General features: G+C 33.1%; 1 protein-coding gene across 1 annotated transcript in view; it reads left to right on the forward strand.

Moving 5' to 3' along the window:
• The window catches only part of PIK3CA (phosphatidylinositol-4,5-bisphosphate 3-kinase catalytic subunit alpha), an 81,824-nt gene extending 61,834 nt beyond the window's left edge, over nucleotides 1–19,990 (forward strand). Inside the window, exons 10-21 of the mRNA XM_077879708.1 lie at nucleotides 1,220–1,344; nucleotides 2,246–2,327; nucleotides 2,619–2,783; nucleotides 3,243–3,346; nucleotides 4,564–4,735; nucleotides 7,142–7,248; nucleotides 7,773–7,894; nucleotides 8,914–8,992; nucleotides 11,874–12,044; nucleotides 12,608–12,725; nucleotides 12,838–12,989; nucleotides 13,795–19,990. Coding sequence (XP_077735834.1) covers nucleotides 1,220–1,344; nucleotides 2,246–2,327; nucleotides 2,619–2,783; nucleotides 3,243–3,346; nucleotides 4,564–4,735; nucleotides 7,142–7,248; nucleotides 7,773–7,894; nucleotides 8,914–8,992; nucleotides 11,874–12,044; nucleotides 12,608–12,725; nucleotides 12,838–12,989; nucleotides 13,795–14,065 — 1,668 coding nt within the window. The 3' untranslated portion in view covers nucleotides 14,066–19,990. The remainder of the gene's footprint in view (nucleotides 1–1,219; nucleotides 1,345–2,245; nucleotides 2,328–2,618; nucleotides 2,784–3,242; nucleotides 3,347–4,563; nucleotides 4,736–7,141; nucleotides 7,249–7,772; nucleotides 7,895–8,913; nucleotides 8,993–11,873; nucleotides 12,045–12,607; nucleotides 12,726–12,837; nucleotides 12,990–13,794) is intronic.
• Nucleotides 19,991–21,135: the final 1,145 nt, after the last annotated feature.

Here is a 21,135-nt window from a genome sequence, read left to right on the forward strand (position 1 = left end):
GGGCTTTCTTCGTCCACTGGGCTTCAGGCTCACAGGTCTTCCTGTTCCTCCCTCACATCAAACTCATTCTCTCCTTCGGTCACTGTCACTGTTTCCTCCATCTACAGTGGTCTTTTCCCTGATCTTAGTGTGGGTGGTTTTTTCTTGTCATTTGGAGCACAAATTAAACACTCCCTTCTCAGAGGCTGTATCCAAACACCCAGTGTAAAGTAGCCCCTTGGTCATTCTCCATTACATCACCCAAAGTATTTATTTATATTACCTTTTCTTTTTTTTTTTATTCATTTAATTTTTGACTATAATGAGGACCCTGTTAGTGCAGGTTCTTTTCCTATTTAAGATCCCCAGCAGTAAGAAAAAAAGGCACAGGGCATTTTAATAAGTATTTGTTGATGGACATGTGCCAGTAATATTCCTTTATGCTATTGGATAAATTAATAATATTTAAATGTTAATAAAATGTTAATAAAAATCAAGTGACATGGATACCTGCTTTCATTTTTAGCCATTGGGAATATGTGTAACCCATTCCAAGGGATGTATACTTGTTTTCGTAGTATATTAAGATACATTCATAATTACTCATTGTGCAGTCAATATATATCTGTATTTCAAGGGAATAAATACATTACTTGCAATCTTGGAATTTTACCAAAAGTTATAGTATTTTCACTTTAGTTTCCAATCATTTAATGTCCAGTGTTTTAAAGAGGGTGTTTCTTTTCCTTTTTTCTCTTATTTATTTTTACTTTTTAAATTTGAAAGCCTTGCAGTGATTATTCAGATATATTCGGGCAAAGATTATGAAAGAATTTGCATTTTTATTTTATTATTTTACTATTTCTTATTATTCCAGAAACATGAACAGATTAGTTAATAGAATTGTAGGAAGGAGCCTCACCAAGAAGAGAAGTAAATTATTCGCTTCTACCCCCTAATATCTCAGTCTGAGATACTTTGGTCCCTGACTCACTTTGGTCGAGACCATTCTGAGGCTCGTGGTAATGTTAACTAAGATTACTAGATTTGTTCCACAAATACTACCTTAAGTTGATTCTCCTCTATCCCTGAAAATAAAGGCTTGTGATGAGAAGAAACTTTCACAACAGTTAATATGCAACATAAAGTTATTCGCCATTTTCTCTTTTTGTAGATCACTTGTGAATCCAGGGAAAAATGTGGCAAAGGAAATCATATAAGATATTCCTTTATTTTACAGAGTAACAGACTGGCTAGAGACAACGAATTAAGAGAAAATGATAAAGAACAGCTCCGAGCAATTTGTACCCGAGATCCTCTCTCTGAAATCACTGAGCAAGAGAAAGATTTTCTGTGGAGCCACAGGTAAATGTTAAGATGGAGATTCCCTGTTTCTTCTGTTACATAAGAAAGAACTGATTTTGACTTATCTTGCAGGTTTTACCATACCTGTTAAAGTGTATAAAGCATAATTTACGTGACTTTTTAATTGTAAACATTGTTCTTTTTCAGACTGTGATAAAGATCAGTATTTCTAGAAAGTCACGCTGCATTGGTACTAACCTTCCACCTTCAAGTGGTGAAGGCTTTTTTAAAATTCTAAATCCCTGTTACGACTTTTTTTAGGATTTGATTTTGGGGGATTCTTTTAAATGAAATTCAAGATATAAATAATTAAATAACCCTGTAGATTTAGATCAATTTAGTTATAGTTGGTCTAGATATTTCAATTTTTAGATGTTCCTTCCATTTTCCTTCTTATACTTCCTCAAAGTAATAGTGCAGTACTTTATTTTTCACTTATGAAGAAACTATCCCACCACTTGGGAAGTATACGCTGGTTTATTTAAATAAAGCAGTTATAGTGCATTTCTGCAGAAAGTCCACTGAACCATAAATTTTGTACAGTGACTACAGTAGAAGTAATGACTCTTCTCATGGTTTCTATTGCATAAGTAGGTTAATAAAAGGAGCTATATAGTATTATGAAATAAATTCATAATTTTTTTTGAAATATCTGTCTTCCATTTGGATTTTTCTTATGTCTTCCTTGCCATTATAACTGTGTCTAAGTATATATTTATGTATACTTTTATATATACATAACTATAGTGTTAAATGCTGATTTCTTTTGATTTTAGAAAAGGCTAGTAATAGTAAGTTTTAAAAGTGTTTGGAAAGATTACATAGTTGAAAATTTAGATATCTAGGCCTTTTGAATAACATGCAAGAATGTTTTTTGTTTTGTTTTGTCTTTTCCACACAGACACTATTGTGTAACTATCCCTGAAATTCTACCCAAACTGCTTCTGTCCGTTAAATGGAATTCTAGAGATGAAGTAGCTCAGGTAAATGCATGTTTGAGATTACAGAATAAATGTCATATAAAATTGGTGTGTCACTCAAATTGTTTTCTCTCAGAAACAATAATATTAAATATTATGTTTTATGTTAATAGAGAAAAATACTATTCACACCACTTCCACTGATGAAGTTAATTAGAATTGAACATTTTAAGCACCGAATTCATAAGGAGGGCTCTTAACGAATTTTAAAATAAGAAAGTAAGAAAATGTCTTAGAGAGTCCTTCACAACTATCTTTGCTTTTTAAATAGATTTATTGTCTTTCTCATAACAGATGTACTGCTTAGTAAAAGATTGGCCTCCAATCAAACCTGAACAAGCTATGGAGCTTCTGGACTGTAATTACCCAGATCCTATGGTTCGAGGTTTTGCTGTTCGGTGCTTGGAAAAATACTTAACAGATGACAAGCTTTCTCAGTACCTAATTCAGCTAGTACAGGTAAAATATTGTAAAACAAAAATATAATGTTTTATTCTAATCTGTGCAACTTTATCCAAACTGTGGATCTTTATCTATACTGGTTTTACACTTTTTAAAAAATCGGTTCTAAGGGTTCCTGGTGGCTCAGTCAGTTAAGCATCTGCCTTAGGCTTAGGTCATGATCCCAGGGTCCTGGGATTGAGCCCCGCATTGGACTCCTTGCTCAGTAGGGAGCCTGCTTCTCTTTTTCCCTCTCCCTCTGCTTGCTGCTCCCCCTGCTTGTCTCCTGCACTCTCCCGCTCTCTCTCTGTCAAGTAAGTAAATAAAATCTTTTAAAACATAAAATAATAAAAATAAATAAAAGTCAGTTTTATTACCAGTATTACCTACTTTCTTAAAGTGTTTCTTTAAGTCCAACCCTGCAAAAACTGACCCTGATCAATACAACGTTGTCTTTGTTTGTGTTTAATCACATAGGTCCTAAAATACGAACAATATTTGGATAACCTGCTTGTGAGATTTTTACTCAAGAAAGCATTGACTAATCAAAGGATTGGGCATTTTTTCTTTTGGCATTTAAAGTAAGTCACGTTATTTTCCCATTAAATTCTTTAGATATATATTACTTGCTTTCTTAATAGATCTATAAATATTATGTACATACTGTTTTTGTTTGTCTGAGTTTTCCATAATGAAAGTTAGTTGTACCAGTGGTAAGCTTTCTTTCAGCTTTTTCTCTTTAATATTAAATTCAGTTTTGAATTTTATATAGAAATGAGAGCTGAAATGTTTTTAAAGACTTTGATATTACTTTAAGCAAAGAAAAATTTGCTAGATTAATATTGGTTAATACTGCAGTTGATTTTACTGTATGTGTGGATTAAAATACCCAAAATAAAGGAAAATAATCCTAACTTGGAATTCAGAACAATAGTGACTGAAATCCCAAGTTTTTTAACTAGGAAACAAGCTAATTAAGAATAAAAAGTATTTTGGAGAATAATATGATCTATCTTATACTCAAGGTGAGATCATAAGCCATATACTGTTTTCTAAATTTAGAAAGATTTATAATTAACTTGATTTTTTTTTATAATTAACTTGGTCTTTTAAATGTTAAAAATGAATCAAAATGGAATCTTGAAGCTAGGTTTAAAATAACTTAAATTCAAAGACAGTATGAAAAAGGGACATGTATGCCACAGGGTCAAATAGTACTCACTGAGCTTGTCACTCCCTTCCTGTCCATTTTATTACTTTTGTGCTGATTTGTTTCATGTTTATATATCTTTATTTTTAAGCTCTTATTTAAATTCCAGTTAACATGCAGTGTAATGTTATTAGTATTATAATATGTACAATATGGTGATTAAACACTTCTATAGAACTCACTTCTGGTGCTCATCATTAAAGCAAGTGCACTCCTTAATCCCCATCACCTATTTCACCCAGCCACCAACCACCTCCCCTCCGGTAACCATCAGTTTGTTTTATGTGGTTAATATATCTTGTGCTAAGATTAGTAAATGAAAAGTAGTTAAAATAGGCCTAAAAACTAGTTTATTAAATTTACAGTTCCAGGAGCTATCTTAAATTCTTGATTATTTTGCCTTCAAATGATAAATTTTAAATCATGTTATAACATTGAAATGTTATAACATTTATTAGATTTCAAAAATGGGTTTTATTATTTTCTTAAGATTATATACATATATACATATACTTATTTTAGGCCATATATATCGTGAGTGTTGGGGGGGTTCTTCTTTTTTTTACTAATCTTATACTGCTCTTTTAGATCTGAGATGCACAATAAAACGGTTAGTCAGAGGTTTGGCCTGCTTTTGGAGTCCTATTGCCGTGCTTGTGGGATGTATTTGAAGCACCTAAATAGGCAAGTTGAGGCTATGGAAAAGCTCATTAACTTAACTGACATTCTCAAACAAGAGAAGAAGGATGAAACACAAAAGGTATGTAACTCTTTAGTTTGTTTTTGGGACTCTTCATTGCAGTGGGGCAGGGTAATCTGAGAGCCTGAGGTAGATGCAGATAGTAGGCGTTAGAATCAAGCATATCAGGATTTGGATCCAGGTGCCACCGCCTCTCAGCTGTGTAATGTTAGACACATTATTTAGTCTTTGAGACCCATTTTCCTCATTTATAAATGGTAATGATACTTTCTACATAGTATAGTTGTGAGAATTAAATTACAGGAGATGCGCTGAAGCACATATTACAGTCCCCAGAATGCAAGCAGTGCCCAGTAAATGTTAGTTCTTTCTTCTTTCACTTCCTTGTCTTTTCACAGTCCTAACTTTTAAAATAAGTTTTTCTGGGACACCTGGGTGGCTCAGCACTTGAGCACCTGCCTTTGGCCCAGGGCATGATCCTGGAGTCCCGGGATAGAGTCCCACATCAGGCTCCCTGCATGAACCCGCGTCTCTCTCTGCCTGTGTTTCTGCCTCTCTCTCTCTGTGTCTCTCGTGAATAAATAAAATCTTAAATAAAGAGCCCCCACGCATGAAGAATGTAAATTAGCAGTACTGATGAATTTCCTAACATCTTCATTAATACTGCATGAAAAAAAATTTTAAAGAAAGTTACTATATTAATATAAATGTCATAGTGTGACTTAGTTGATTTTATTAAACTCGTGGAATATAAGCTCAAATAAATGTTACTAGAAAATAATTGTGGGGTAGCCCAGTCAGTTAAGCATCTGACTCTTGATTTCGGCTCAGCTCATGTTCTCAGGGTAATGAAATCAAGCCCTGAGTCAGACTCCACAATAGGCATGGAGCCTGCTTAAGATACTCTCTCTTCCTCTGCCCCTCTACACCTTGCTCATGCTCTGTCTCTAAAAAAATAATAAAATAAAATAAAATAAAAAAATAAAATAAAATAAAATAAATAAAATATAATAATAGTGCTGTTTCTGATGCTAAAATCATGAGCTAGAGGGGACTAAACTGCTTTGAAGGAATAAATTTTATTATATTTATATTGTAACAGGTAAGAAAAAGGAAACTAAATATTAGTTAAATTTGCAAATATAGGCATTTCTTTAAGCTGGAATTTTCATTTCAAAGGTTGGCTCTGATACAGTGGACTAATCAGAAATGTCAAAGTCATTACATTAGTATTGGCTTAAATGGGATCGTGATGAACAAAAGCAGTTTCTTTGAGTGGTTCCATGCTTTATCCTAAAAATGATAAAGCATAGGAAGCAGTGTGCTAACATTAGGATTGATAGGGATAGAAAAAGAAATGCCTTTATGTCAGCAAGAGCTGCCGTAGTCAGTGAAAACTAGATTTTCTAGCTACTCACTTATCCATAGTGAAAAAGAAAAAAAAAAAGTTATTACTAAAATTATAGCATGAAAATTAATTTATTATGAATTCCTAGCTCTTAACCTCTTTTGCCCCCACTCACCTTTTATATTTATGATAGATGAAGATTTCCTAAAATAATGGCAGTTTGGGTACCTGGATGGCTCAGTTGGTAAAGCATCTGCCTTTGGCTCAGGTCATGATCCTGAAGTCTCAGGATCAAGCCCTATATTAGGCTTCCCGCTCAGTGAAAAGTCAGCCTCTCCCTCTGTCCTCCCCCTGCTCCCTCTCTCTCTCACTCATTCTCTCTCTCACACAAATAAAATCTTTTTTAAAAAATTAAAAAAAAAAAAACATGAAATGGCAGTTGTTGCATAATATAACTCAGAAGTCTGGGCTCTGATTTCAGTTGATTAAAAAGAGATGTTTCTGCATACATACGGGAACCTGAGTATAGTGTGAGACTCAGTTTAACAAATGTTTTTATAAGTCCTTTTCCAGTTTCCTTTAGCCTCACTAGACCTTTTCTACTCAAGAGAGAAAATGAGTATGTTTTCTGCAACACATAAAAGTAAAGTTACTAAGCTAACACAAGATCTCCGTAGTTTTTCCTCTAGAACAAAGATCAGCAAACTTTTTCTGGAAAGGCCAGATAGTAAATATTTTAGACTTTGCAGGCCATGCAATCTCTGATGTAACTACTCATCTCTGCTCTTCTAGTGTGAAAGCCACCAATATCTAAATGAATGGGCATGGCTATATCCAGTGCAATCTGATTTACAAAAACTGGCATAGTTGACCAAGTCCTGCTCTAGAGCCAAAACATGGGCTGTGTCAGCGGGGCTCTTATGGGAGAGTAGGCCATGCTGTCCTTCCTGCCTCTCCCTGAGTTGTGTTACTCTGTGTGATAGAAACCTTTCTAATCTGAATACAGGATATTAATTCATAGTCTATACAATACTGAGGTTCCAACATATAAAAGAGATTAGCAATTAGTTTTACTTTTCAGGAAATCAGTTTCTAAACATAGTGTGCCCATTTATCAGGTACAGATGAAGTTTTTAGTTGAGCAAATGCGGCGACCAGATTTCATGGATGCTCTACAAGGTTTTCTATCTCCTCTAAATCCTGCTCATCAACTAGGAAATCTCAGGTAATGTACCTTATTGGAAGTTTTATTGATATATTTAAACAAGTACACTTCCTGGAGAAAATCTTGAGAAAAAATAAGTCCATTTTAATCAGAATATTCAATTATATGCTTCCCTCTCCCATTATCCTACCCTGCAAAATAAGAGTTGTTCAGGTTTCTTAAGTTCAGAACTGCATTTAGTCAGAATGAGTTTTTATTACTTTAATAATAGAGTTTAAAACTTTCTCTGGCCAGAATTTCTGGTTTCATAGGATAAAAAAATGAAATATAATATCTGTAAAATGAATGGCATATCCCTATATTTGTTGAAAATTCATATGCTATTATATAAGAAAGTTTTAAGCTTAATATTTATTTTTTTCCTTGTACTCCCTTAGAATTGAATTCATAAATGAAATTGAGGAGAAGGTTTTAAATTTTTATAACACTTCAAGAAACTATACTGTCTGTATTTTAAAAGAAATTTGAGGGTAGAAAAAATTTAAAAAGTAAGGTGCCTAGTAAAGTTCTTAACTATTTTAAAGGCTTGAAGAGTGTCGAATTATGTCCTCTGCAAAAAGGCCACTGTGGTTGAATTGGGAGAACCCAGACATCATGTCAGAGTTACTCTTTCAGAACAATGAGATCATCTTTAAAAATGGGGATGGTAAGAAAGAGTATTAATGAACTTATGATGCATGAATTTAGCTATCTTTTTATACACAGGATATTTATGAACCATGAAAACTACTGAAAGCCATTTAAGGAATATGCATGTGGTAAAATATATAACATTATAATATTAAACAGATGTCTTAACCTTTAGACTATGTTAATCCTTTAAAAAGAAGTACTAAATTTAGAATTGAAAGGCCTGAAATAAGTTTCTAACTATTATTTACTTAGCTGTGTGTGTATCCATTCATTCCATAAATATTTGATGTGCTGGGCCATCAAATTGTAAGAATAAACAAAACAGAATCCCTGCCCTCTTAAAGTTTACAGTCCAGCAGAGAGAAGAGAGACATTAAACAAATAATTACAAAAATAAAATTACAATATGGTACAAAAGAAAAGTATAGTCTACTAAGAAATCATATAAAAGAAGGTCCTAATGTACTTGGAAACAGGCTGTGGCAGGAAGCAGTAGGCATATCATTGATGGGTTTCTATTGATAAATGACTTTTCGGCCCTGAATTCTGTTAACCCCAATATTTATAAACAGGTTCAAATTTAAGGATTAAAAACATAGGTACTTTAAATATTTTAATTTAAAATTTTTGTGAAATACATGCTAGCTTATCCTACATATATAGATGGATTTGTGCAGATATTTAGAAATGGTTTAAAAGGGGATCCCTGGGTGGCTCAGCGGTTTGGCGCCTGCCTTTGGCCCAGGGTGCCAGCCTGGAGTCCCGGGATCGAGTCCCACATCGGGCTCCCGGCATGGAGCCTGCTTCTCCCTCTGCCTGTGTCTCTGCCTCTCTCTCTCTCTGTGTCTATCATAAATAAATAAATAAATCTTTTTAAAAAATGGTTTAAAGAATCAAAATATTGCTTCCTTTTAGATTAATTTGAAAAGTAAATTCAGCTATCTTTATATTCTGTTTGAAAGCAACATGATGACATGACACCAGATTTGCATTTATGGCATTAAGTGGTGATACATATTATTTGAATTGCAGATTTACGACAAGATATGCTAACACTTCAAATAATTCGCATTATGGAAAATATCTGGCAAAATCAAGGTCTTGATCTTCGGTAGGTAACCAGTAAGGCAACATATATGTTGAAAGTTATCCTGAAAAAGTGAACTATTAGTAAATATCAGTTATAAAGCATAAAGGAGCATGTATTTGTGAAGAAATGTAGGGAGTAGTAATTAATACTAGTTGATTACAACTGCTTTCATTTGTCTTCCTCTTTCTTGGCATAGAATAGCTAAGAGATTCAGCTAGGCAAGAACTATCTCTAATAAACTGGCAAAGACTCTGCAGCTGTGTCTGGGATTTGACTGTTTAGGACAGGACATAGGAGACACAAATGCCCCCTATTTTCTTTCAGGAGTTAAGAGGTTAAAACAAAGTTTCTTTCATAATATACATTTTCTAATTTTAAAACATTATAAGGCCTCTAATCTTAAATCAGTTTGACAAGGAAAATTTATGAAAAGAACTCCTCTTAAAGTTTTCCCATTCTGTTCGTTTCTGCCCAACCTTCTACAGTTATATCTAAGTTTTCTGTCATGCTTCATCTTGTCCTTATTTGTTTCTCACAGTGTTTCCTTCTCTTTCTCATCTCTTTGCAAATGTAGAGTCATTCCAGCAAAGGCAGCTCTCTCCAAAAGCATTTTTGTCCATAAGTGGACATAGGAGTCAACTCTAGCTGTAGCAGCAGAGCAGGTTAGGGTTTATTTGTATGCCTCTTAAAGATTGAGGGTAACTAGTATATAAAAATACATCAATGACACATAGTAGAACCCTCTTGTTGCAAAGAAGAAAAATGGACGTGTCAAATAACTTGCTAAAGCACAAAATTAAGTCATCAACTTCAAATTTTTAACTCATGATTCTTTGCTTAATCCCTTCGGCTTTCCAAAAAACAATGTTGAATGAATCAAGTTTCTTCTTTTGGTATAATTTTCTGTGTCTGAGAGATACACATGTCATTACTACCACTGCCCCCAAGGAAGTACAAAACAAAAGAGAATGCAGAACTGGACAGAGTAAAGGATTTAACTATATAACTCTGGTAATTACTGTATTTAATTGTAAATAAATGACTGTGCTAAAAAGCATTTAAAGTTAAGCTAGATCATTGGAATGTAAGTTAGATCTTCAAAATATTTTTAAATCTTAGGATATTTTCTAAATTCTTTTAACATAAATAACTTAAAATTTTTTATTTGAAGTTTGATTTTAAATAAAAAATTTATTTAAAAAATGTCAGAGCATTTTTATCTAAAACTTGGATTCTCTGTTTTGTTGTTGTTCTTTATATAACAACCCTTATAGGACTGTGTGACTCTTTAAACTATGAGCATGCTCAACAGTAATAAAATTGAAAAGTAAAGTAAGAGAGAATGAACAGGATTCCAACCTTTAGAAATTCCTGTATTTACCAGGGCAGATAGAAGGAAAGATTCCATAAAAGAAATAGTCAAAGGGATAGCTAGATCAGAATAAGTATTTCACAGAACCCAAAAGAGGGGAGAGATTCACAGTTTACAGTGATCGGGTGCTTCAGGGGATGTAAGAGCCTAAGGACTATGAAAAAGCCCTTAGATTGGATGATTCATGGTTAACTATAAGAAAAGTTGAGTCAGTAGAATGGTAGGCATAGAAGTTACGTTACATGGAATTGAGAAAATGAAAATAAGTGTAGACTATTCCTTTTAGGAACTTAAGTAAAAGAAAGAAAGCATGGACAGTAGTAGCTTATGAGAACAACAGAGTTCTTTCGTACTTATGTGCCAATTGGGATGTTTCCAATTGGGATGTTTTTTTCATATTCTCTTTAAATGCTCACATCTCCCTTGACTACATGTCCTTTTTAATACACTGTGATGAATGGGAGGTACCCATATAGCAGTTCTGCTGCAGACCCAAATATGGTTTTATCAAGAAAAGGCATTTGTGGGTGATTACAGTTGCAAGCCAAACTAGCTGCTTTTTCCATGGGACGCTATTTTTACTTAAATAACTAATAGGCAAGCTTTGGTTATTGAAACACGGGTATTTGCCTGACATTTTCTAGAAAATGAATGAATGATAGGATGTCTTTGAGCTTTCAAGCAAAAATTAAAATATGGAAAAACTTGTATGCACCACCAGAAGCATAAGAGCTTCCCCAAAGTAAAGATTTTTCTGATGAGACCAGAGGCAATATTAACAATTGTGATTTTTTTTTTAGTTGGTATAATGAAAGTATCACCATCTGAAAGGTGATACTTTATAACTCAGTGAACTAATATCTTCCAAATGACCGACGTAGGATATAAAGTCACATGTGAAGCCATACTTAAAAAAATTAGAAAATATGGGAAAGTGTCACTCTTATTACTAAGAGTTTTTTAATATAATATTTTTGTTTCATAAAAGATATTATTTATATGATCAATAATATTTTTTTATTTTTAAATGAATTGATGCTTAATTTTTAAATTTTCTCTATTTTGATTGCTAATATCATTAAATATAATCCACATAAATAAAAGCTCCTTGGGATCTCAGTAATTTTTAAGAGTATAAAGTGAGTCTTGAGACCAAAAATTTGAGAACTACTGCCCTGAAGTATTATTTAGATGTCAGTTAAACTGAAATTCACCCATATTTTTAAAGTTAAAAATGTTTATAAAATTTTAATTGCCACAGTAATCTTCTTAATGCTTTTCTCTTATACAATTAAATGCTTTCTTACTTGAAGATTATAACAAATGATGGCAGATAATTTTGAGAATTTTTCTAGTATTTTTCTAATTTTATTTTATTTTATTTTATTTTTTCTAATTTTAAAAGAAAACTAAAGGAGTAAAGGTTGTGTGTGAAAATTTGCAAAAAGAATATTCCTGTATTAGCCTACTAGGATATTTGCTATTTTAAAATTCCATCATTTAATTGCAAATGTTTTTATCTTTTTTCAGAATGTTACCTTATGGTTGTCTGTCAATCGGTGACTGTGTGGGACTTATTGAGGTGGTGCGAAATTCTCACACTATTATGCAGATTCAGTGCAAAGGTGGCCTGAAAGGTGCACTGCAGTTCAACAGCCACACACTACACCAGTGGCTCAAAGACAAGAACAAAGGAGAAATGTGAGTTTATTATTCTTCTCTTCCTATGTCAATCTAAGGTTTGGTTAGACGAGTCTTTTAACAATTCTGTACATTTCTTTGAGACCAGAGAAAACATTTGTACTTACTTTGAAAAGAAATATGCTCACCTTTTGAAATATTTGAGATTTTATGTTTGAATGATCAGAATTACTTATGATTGTGGGGAAACCCTATATACCCAACTTTATACATCCAATTTTAGGTATCTAAAATGGGTTTTTCTTTATTGCTTATTCTTTTTTTAAAGATCAACATTGAACATTTCAAAATTTACTTTCTAGTTCATTGTTAAAATGGTTAGAAAAAAATTTTTTTCATGATACATTCAGTATTTATTCACCATAAGAAGAATTATGCTTTAGTCAGAGGATATCTAGAAATGTCCTTTCTATCTCAAATCTTTGGACATAATTACTTCCTCTTCTTCATGTCAATGATTGTTTTCATTCTTCAATACAGATTTGACCATCTTTTCTCAATTTGGACTGGATTACTCTATATTTCCACACTACTCTCATCAGGTGTTTATTTCTTCTTTGTAGATATGATGCAGCCATTGACCTGTTCACACGTTCATGTGCTGGATATTGTGTTGCTACCTTCATTTTGGGAATTGGAGATCGTCACAATAGTAACATCATGGTTAAAGATGATGGACAAGTAATAGCTTTCTCTTTTTAAAATGTTTTAGCATTCATTCTTAAATTTATTAATTCAGGATATTGTACTTCTGCATTTGTCAAGCTATAATGTAATTCTTTATTTTTGAAAGCTGTTTCATATAGATTTTGGACACTTTTTGGACCATAAGAAGAAAAAATTTGGTTATAAACGGGAACGTGTGCCATTTGTTTTGACACAGGATTTCTTAATAGTGATTAGTAAAGGAGCCCAGGAATGCACAAAAACAAGAGAATTTGAGAGGTAAGTTCAAGAAATCAAAAATACAAAATACAGAATTCTTGCTGCTCTATCAAAAATCATTGATATTTTTCAATATAAAATGTTTTATTAACATTTTAGCATAACTGAGTATCTTAATGTATTTATTTATTGTGCAATGCTATGAAGAAAAATGGAAAGAAAAAATCAATGTATTAAGTTAATCAAGGCCTGACATGATTTACTTAGTTAAGACCTAAGAAAGTGATTCTCAAACTTCTAACTATAATAAAGGTTTTTATTTACTGCTGTGTAAGTAATTGGACTATGTCTTCTCTATACTGTTAAATAATGTATAGTGCTTAAGACAGCATTTCTTCATCCTATGATTTAAGGAAATCAGTCAACTATAATTATCAGGTTTATTCTTAATTTTTCTGACTGCCTTCTGGTAGATCATCAGTCTATCTTAAACCTTAAATTGCTTTCTAAAACTTTCTATAAAATTCCACTTTATCTGTAACTCTGTCCTGGCCCTAGCCTAAATCCTAAAGCCTTCAGTATGGACCAATTCTTACATTTAATAAATCCCTAGTAAACTACTGAGGTGCCATGCTAGGTGCTGGTGATAAAGCAGTAAACAGAATCCTTATGGACTCTCAAAGTTTATATTCTAGTGTGGGGTAAAGAGGACAGAAAGTGTTGATAAGGGGAGTCGGGAGAGGAGTGGTATTTTTTATAGGTTTGCCCCAGAAGGCCTCTCTAATGGATGTGACATTTGAGCAGAGACCTGAAGGTATTAATCCCATTTGCTCCATACTGATCAAACTGTTCTTATTACTTATAGGTTTCAGGAGATGTGTTACAAGGCTTACCTAGCTATTCGGCAGCATGCCAATCTCTTCATAAATCTTTTCTCAATGATGCTTGGCTCTGGAATGCCAGAACTACAATCTTTTGATGATATTGCATACATTCGAAAGACCCTAGCTTTAGATAAAACTGAACAAGAGGCTTTGGAATATTTCATGAAACAAATGAATGATGCACATCATGGTGGCTGGACAACAAAAATGGATTGGATCTTCCACACCATTAAGCAGCATGCTTTGAACTGAAATGATAACTGAGAAACCGAAAGCTCATTATCTGGATTCTATACTGCACTGTTAATAACTGTCAACAGGCAAAGACTGATTGCATAGGAATTGCACAATCCATGAACAGCATTAGAATTTACACAAGAACAGAAATAAAATACTATATAATTTAAATAATGTAAACGCAAACAGGGTTTGAGAGCACTAAACTAGTTCATTTCAAAATTAAGCTTTAGAATAATGCGCAATTTCATGTTATGCCTTAAAGTCCAAAAAGGTAAACTTTGAAGATTGTTTGTATCTTTTTTTAAAAAAGAAAACAAAACAAAAAAACCCCAAAATATATAGAAATTATGGAGAAGGAAAAAGAATGATGTTCTTTTTTTGTCTTGCAAATGTTCTATGTTTTGAAATTGTGGACACAGCGAAGTCTATTATTGCATTAGGTCCAAGGAAACTGAAGTTTGGTGTTAAATTACATTGAGATTAGAAAAATAATGAAGATTTCTTATTTTTCCATTGCTGTTCAATTTATAGTTTGAAGTGGGTTTTTTTGACTCCTTGTTTAATGAAGAAAAATGCTTGGGGTGGAAGGGACTCTTGAGATTTCATCAGAGACTTCCTTTTTAATAAATCAAACCTTTTGATGATTTGAGGTCTTATCTGCAAAGTTTTGGAAGCAGTCACAAATGAGACCTGTTATAAGGTGGTGTTTTTGGGTTTTTTTTTTCTGGACAGTATTTACAAGAATCTGATTCTTACTTCCCAGGGAAATTCTGGGCTCCCACAAAGTAAAATAATCATTATAGAGAAAGAATGAGCAGGACTAGTTCTTGCTCCAGAATTGTACAGTATTCACCTTAGGTTGATTTTTTTTTCTCCTTTTGCAATTGAATTGAATACATTTTTCATGCATGTTTCCAGAAAATAGAAGTGAGTATTAATGTTATTAAAAAGATTATTTTTTTTATTAAAGGCTATTTATATTATAGAAACTATCATTAATATATATTCTTTATTTACATGATCTGTCCCATAGTCATGCATTGTTTTGCACCCCAAATTTTTTATTGTTCGTAGCAGCATGGTCAGCTTTCCTCTTGGTTTGTGGGTGAGGCTCAGGCACTATCCCATTTATACCAATGACTAGTGTATAATTGCATAAGGAAAACAGATTAAAGTTCATCCTCTTTCTTTCTTTGTTTTCATGTAACTCCCCCATTTTCCATCTCTTATAGTTGATAATGCCTCAGTCATGAAACCAGTTACCAAAATTAACACAATATAGAGTATCTTCCTGATTGCTTCAACCCCTCTGCTGAGGTATGCTCATGAATAATACTTTATAATATGGGGGAATAGAAACCACAAACTTTTTACCTTTTTAGGCTATTTATGCAATATCTGGATAATAAAAGTAGGATTTTAAACCATTTTAAGGTCATGTCCCATTTCCAAGCAATTAGGGCTCACTGTCCAACTTTATTAAATTGCATTTGAGTACAGGATACATTCTTAAACACTTTGGAAAACATTGACCCAAGGTGTAGGGGCTAATGCTAATCATCTCTCTAGACTCTGATATTTTACTCAGTATTTGAAATGAATGATTAATGCCCTAGGAAATAGCTTTAGCAAATGTCCAGGTGCCACACCAGAAAAAGTGCAATAATTTACTGACAGTTTTCTAGATTAGGCATATTATTGGAATACAACTTTATAAAAAGTGCACATTATATACTCTAGTAAAACAGCATCACTAAAACAATATTCATTTATGAAATCAGTTACCTATAATAGAAGTCTTGAATAGTGAATAAGGGACTCTAATACAAATACTCTTAATATTTGGCTATTTTAGAGCCCTTAAAGGGCCTAATTATTGGAGACTTAGGTACTTCACTAAAGCATGTATATAATATTGCCAACAAGAAAAATAAATTTGAAGATTAGGGGAACTTATTTCTGTAAACTGTCTTGGAATAGTTAAGAAGAATTTAAACTCCCATTTTAAGCAGGAAGCCAAATAGATTCTTTTGCAGATATAGATTTCATAACTTCTTAAAACTTCTTTAACATTTTGTGCCTTTTAGATATATTCAGTTAATACATACTAACATCCCAGCCTTTTCTATATCAGGGATTAATTACAGGAAAACTCAATGAAATGGTACAAATCTGGAACTCTGATGGTGGAGACTGAAGACTTAACAGAGAACAGCGTTTTTACCTGAGTGCCAAAAAAGCTTTGAGCTTCCTTGCACAAAATTTATATGATCTTTGCATGTCTCACATCAGTCCAGCTAGTCCCCTTCCCCTGAGACCTCTCTACCATTAAAACACAAGCCACATAGCTTATTTCATCATTTACATTTATTTTCAATAGTTATTACAACCAAGTCTATTCTGTTGGAAGAAGTGTAGACAAATTTTACAAAGAATGATTAAACAATCTCGCTGAAAACAAAGTAAATTTTAAACAAATCCAAGCAGAGTTTAAGCAAACAACATTAAAAATAAGAAAAAAGGGTCAAGTCGTGCTCAGAAGGCAAAGCCAAAAATTGAACTGAATGCTACATGGGGTGACTAGGATGTCAAGTCAGGGGTAAGCTGTTTTCAGGTACTTCGGTGTCAGACCACTTTCATGGATTGGTCCGTTCCTGTGGCCAACCATCCTTGTCATTGAACATTGTATAACTGATTATTGACTCTACGGTTTCATGTAGTCACTTGAGAAATAGTTCCTTCAAGGTATTTTGTAGGGGGAAAAAACCAAGCAGGTTTAAGGAAAATAAAACCTAATTTTAAACACATTCTAGTAAGATAGACTCTGAAAATCATGTTTTAACTTTTTAATCATATTCTCAGCTATACAGAATCATTTATTTTGAAGATTTTTAGACTGCTGTTAATTTGAAATCTGTTAATCATATTGTAGAATTTGGTTTTTAAAAAAAAGATGTTTCTAATTGGATTTTTTAAAGAAGAATGGAATTTGGTCACTATTTTATGATAGAACCTAAGCTTTTTGTGGTTCTCAGTGTCCTCTGTAAAATTCAGTGTCAAAGTAATCTACTTTGAGGTTTTCCCTTTTAATCTGCTTTATATTACAAGCCCTTTAGGAAATGGGAACGTGGTGAATATACAATGAATTGTAAAATATTTTAATGTGTAATTTTTTCAACTGTGAAACTATGAATATTGGTTTTTTGATGAAAACAGCTGCTGATAAAGTATTTTGTGTAAAGTGTAGTTCTTATTAATCAGGAAAATAATCAATGACTTGATTAGAATGTATATACCCTCTTGGATTTTATTTTAAATGGATTGGTGGTTTTCACATAGGTAAAACACAGTCCATCTGTATTCTTTTTCCATCAAAAATTGAGTGATTTAGCATTACAAAAAAAATTATGAGCAGCCTATCTACTTTAAAGGAACCATGGAAATTTCACAGCACATAAACTTGGATTTGTTTCTTAATGATTTTGTAAATTCACCTAATTCATATTCTGACCAATAGCCCATGCTTGCCAACTCTTTGAAAAAAATTGATTTCCGGCATTATTTTAAGGCCAGCAGGTTAACTTTTTTCTTAATGTTTTAACTTTCTTTTGTTTCTATGTCTGCACAAACTGCAGACCTGGGCTGGACCCACACACTCAGAATCCACCTTAAAAATAAATTTTGATGTCCAAGACATCACTAAAATATTTCAGTTTAAAGACCATATGTGGTGTTAATGGACTGTGGTGCTTCTACTATTTAAAAACAACTTTCATACTTCAGATGTTTTTGAGAAGAGGGGAATGTAGAGGAGGAGGCAGAACAGGGAGGAGTTGTTTGAATGAGTTACAGTCTTCATGTCTGTTCTGTTCAGAGGGAGCACTTCCAAGGGGAGCCTTAGATGGAGCCTTCTAAGAGAAGGCAGGAAGTTGTGAGTATATTGTGTGTATCATGAGGGAATGAACTCTTCATCAAGATAGGATTGTGAAGGCTGAACTATAAAACTCAGCAGTGACAGGATCCTCAGATAACAATTCTTGGTGACAGAGTAATACAGCTGGGCTGTTTTTTAAAAATATAAACACAAACCATTTTTATTTTTTGATTATTACATTAAAAGTATAAGTGTATCTTATGTGCCACGGCCTGGGAAGCCTTTTTTCTTTTCTTTCAAAGGTCATGGGGTTTAGTTCAAGTTAACTATGGTCCTAATAAAATTGAATTGGTAACTCTACCTCAGAAGGTTAATAAGGAAAAAAAAAGTCACAATTCAGTACTTTAGGCTCTGATGTTACAGAAATTTCCAGAGCACCATAGTTTAGATTTATAAAAAGTCAGAGTTGGCATGCCTTGTTTTTAATGGCATTGGAGACTTGAGAACAATTTTTGGTTAAAATTTAATCATGAATAAATTTAAAAATAAAAAAATTTTAATCATTGCTCCAGCCATGGAAAAGGCTCTAGCGCCAAGAGGCTTATGGTACTAGGTTCTTGAATTCGGCATTCGAAATCAGTTTGTTCTCTTTTCTTTATTATTAGTGAAATTAGTGTGTGTGTGTATTTGCACACATTTTTATTTGTGTACACACTGCTTGCTAGCCCTAGTCAAGAGGCATCTTTTATAAAAGATGTAAACATCAGGCTCTAAAGCTCCGAAGTGTTTAGAATTTATTAGGAGTTTCCCAAGTTGGGATGTTAGGTTTTAAATAAGCTTATTTCATCCGAGTATTCCACTTGATGAAGGTTTCACACTTCCTTTTTATCCATAAAGCACCATTCCTTCTCCTTAGTTTTAGACATGTTAATATTACAACCATGCTAGTTAGCATAAAGTGACAGTTATGAGCCACACGGAAATTTTCTGACTTAAGTTTTACACAACTACATATGAGTTTTAGTGGGGGGTGGGGGGTGTTTGGGGGTGGGGTGGGAATCAGTCCATTGTACGTTTAGTGTAGTTTAGGTAACTGATTTTCACTACCAACAGTAAGTAGACTCCATTCTTCATGTTGGTAAGTATGGAAAGGTTTTTTTTTTTTTAAAGCATTTTGTAAGCCAGTTAAGTCTACACATCGATCTGAAACCTTATTTAATCTGTCACTACAATAATTTTGTGGTTATGCTAAGAGCCATGTATATTTTTAGGTGATTCTTATTTTTGTTATCTCCTTCTAGGTAAGCAAGGAGGCAGAAAACTTTCATTGTTTTATATTTTCTCAAAATATCTTTAATAAGACTAAACCTTAATTCTAGTATGAATTTCCAAATGTAGTCATGACCCCTTGGTTTCATAAGAACAAGCCTCGTATCAGTTTTAATTTTTGTTCCAAAGAGTGGTTGGAGAGCTTGGACTTCATGTGGTTTCTAGAAATGTTTTTTGGCTATGGAACCTAAGTTTCAAATACAATTAATAGTTTCAATGTGACTTAGTCTTCTGGCTTGATGGGGTTAAATAAAACCTAAAAGAATCTATCCTTTTGGAACATAACACTTTAATATCATGGGGAATGTGGCACTACCAAAAGAAGACTACTAGCACATCAAATGTTGACTTTGGAAGCTTCAAGAAGAACCCCCTGCCACCCTTTTTGGCCCCTTTTATTGTAGCAAATCTATTTCTCTATATTTTGTCATTCAATGAATTGAAGTCCTGTGGTATAATGCATTCATTAGGAGAAAAATGTTTTTAAATGTTCTTTTAATGATGGCCCAAAAAGGATTTGACACAGCAAGATGCATGTGTTTTTGTACTGAGAATATAGAATAATACAGTGTCACTAAATTTAAGACCTCTTCCCAGTCTTGCTGTTCCTAGCAAGAACTTTGGCCTGTGACTGCACTTACTGTTTGTGCTCATCAAAAACTGTCAATGTCTGCTTTTCTTTTAACTTTGCAGTCTGTAACATCACGCTGTTTATTAAAAAAAAGAAAAACTGACTTGTGTCCAAACGGTCCTTAGTGTACTCTGTATCTTAAACAAAAAAAAACTGTGATAATTATATTTTGCTTTTTTTGAACACTTAAAAGCCAACCAATGTTGCCAATAATCAAAATTTAGCTAAACTTGAGTTCTTACCAATAATGACTAAGAATAGTTGATTGAAAACCTGAAACTATTATGCCTTAAAAGCCAATTTTTTTGCCCCAGTAAAATGATGACTATTAAAGAAATATCTGTTTGAACATTTACTTCCTTTAAGCATGAAGAATTACCTGTTTGTATTTCAAGCAGAAATACATGTATACACATACATGTATGAATGTGTTTGTATATGTAGACAAGAGTTTTTTTAAGTCTGTTAAAGACCAGAACCCAAAAGTGAGGTTAGGCTAGAAGCAAACTGGTTTCACTATCAGTTACTGTAAACCTTGCAAAAGGTGAGTCTGGGCTTTTCTCAAACCAATAATACATGTGGGCATTGATACTTTGTACTTCTAAGCAGTTAACAGCAAATAATTGCTTAAACTTTGTTTCTTTGCCAAATGGTTTGCTGTGACTTTGAATTAACATTGTTCTCAATTGACTTTGTTCTCCAAGCATAATGTCTCCCTTTTCCTGAGATGAGATTATGAGAGGAACCAAGTAGCTACACTCTAGGTGAGTGGAAAACTAGTAATTGAAACACTTCAGGTTATACACTTCAAAAACTTTTTAGGTTTTCAATCAGTGGTTTTGAATGTATTAGAAAAATTACACGAATTGAATGTTGTTAGATGCATGTGAAACTAAGAAATGGACTAGAGATATGTCCTTAAGAAATCTATAGGATCTCAATTTACAAAATGATTGAAAATGTGTGTGCATACATCGTTTTATTTTGGGAAAGTCTTTGGTATACAAAATAATTTACCACAACCTCTTAAACAGCATGTCCTGGACCTTAAATGCATATTATATTTAGCTAAGAGGAAGTGGAAAGGAATCCTCCCCTACAGCTCCATATACTAGCCCTTCTAACCAACTGTCCAATGAAAGGTACCAAGGCTAAAAAAAAATTTGAAAAAATAAAAAAAAAGAAAGGTACCAAGGCTGACTGAATTTTATCTTATTTTTTAATAAGAATGTATGTATTTAAGGTATA

This window comes from Canis aureus, chromosome 31 (assembly GCF_053574225.1).
Source record: "Canis aureus isolate CA01 chromosome 31, VMU_Caureus_v.1.0, whole genome shotgun sequence".
In the NCBI taxonomy this organism is placed as follows: domain Eukaryota; kingdom Metazoa; phylum Chordata; class Mammalia; order Carnivora; family Canidae; genus Canis; species Canis aureus.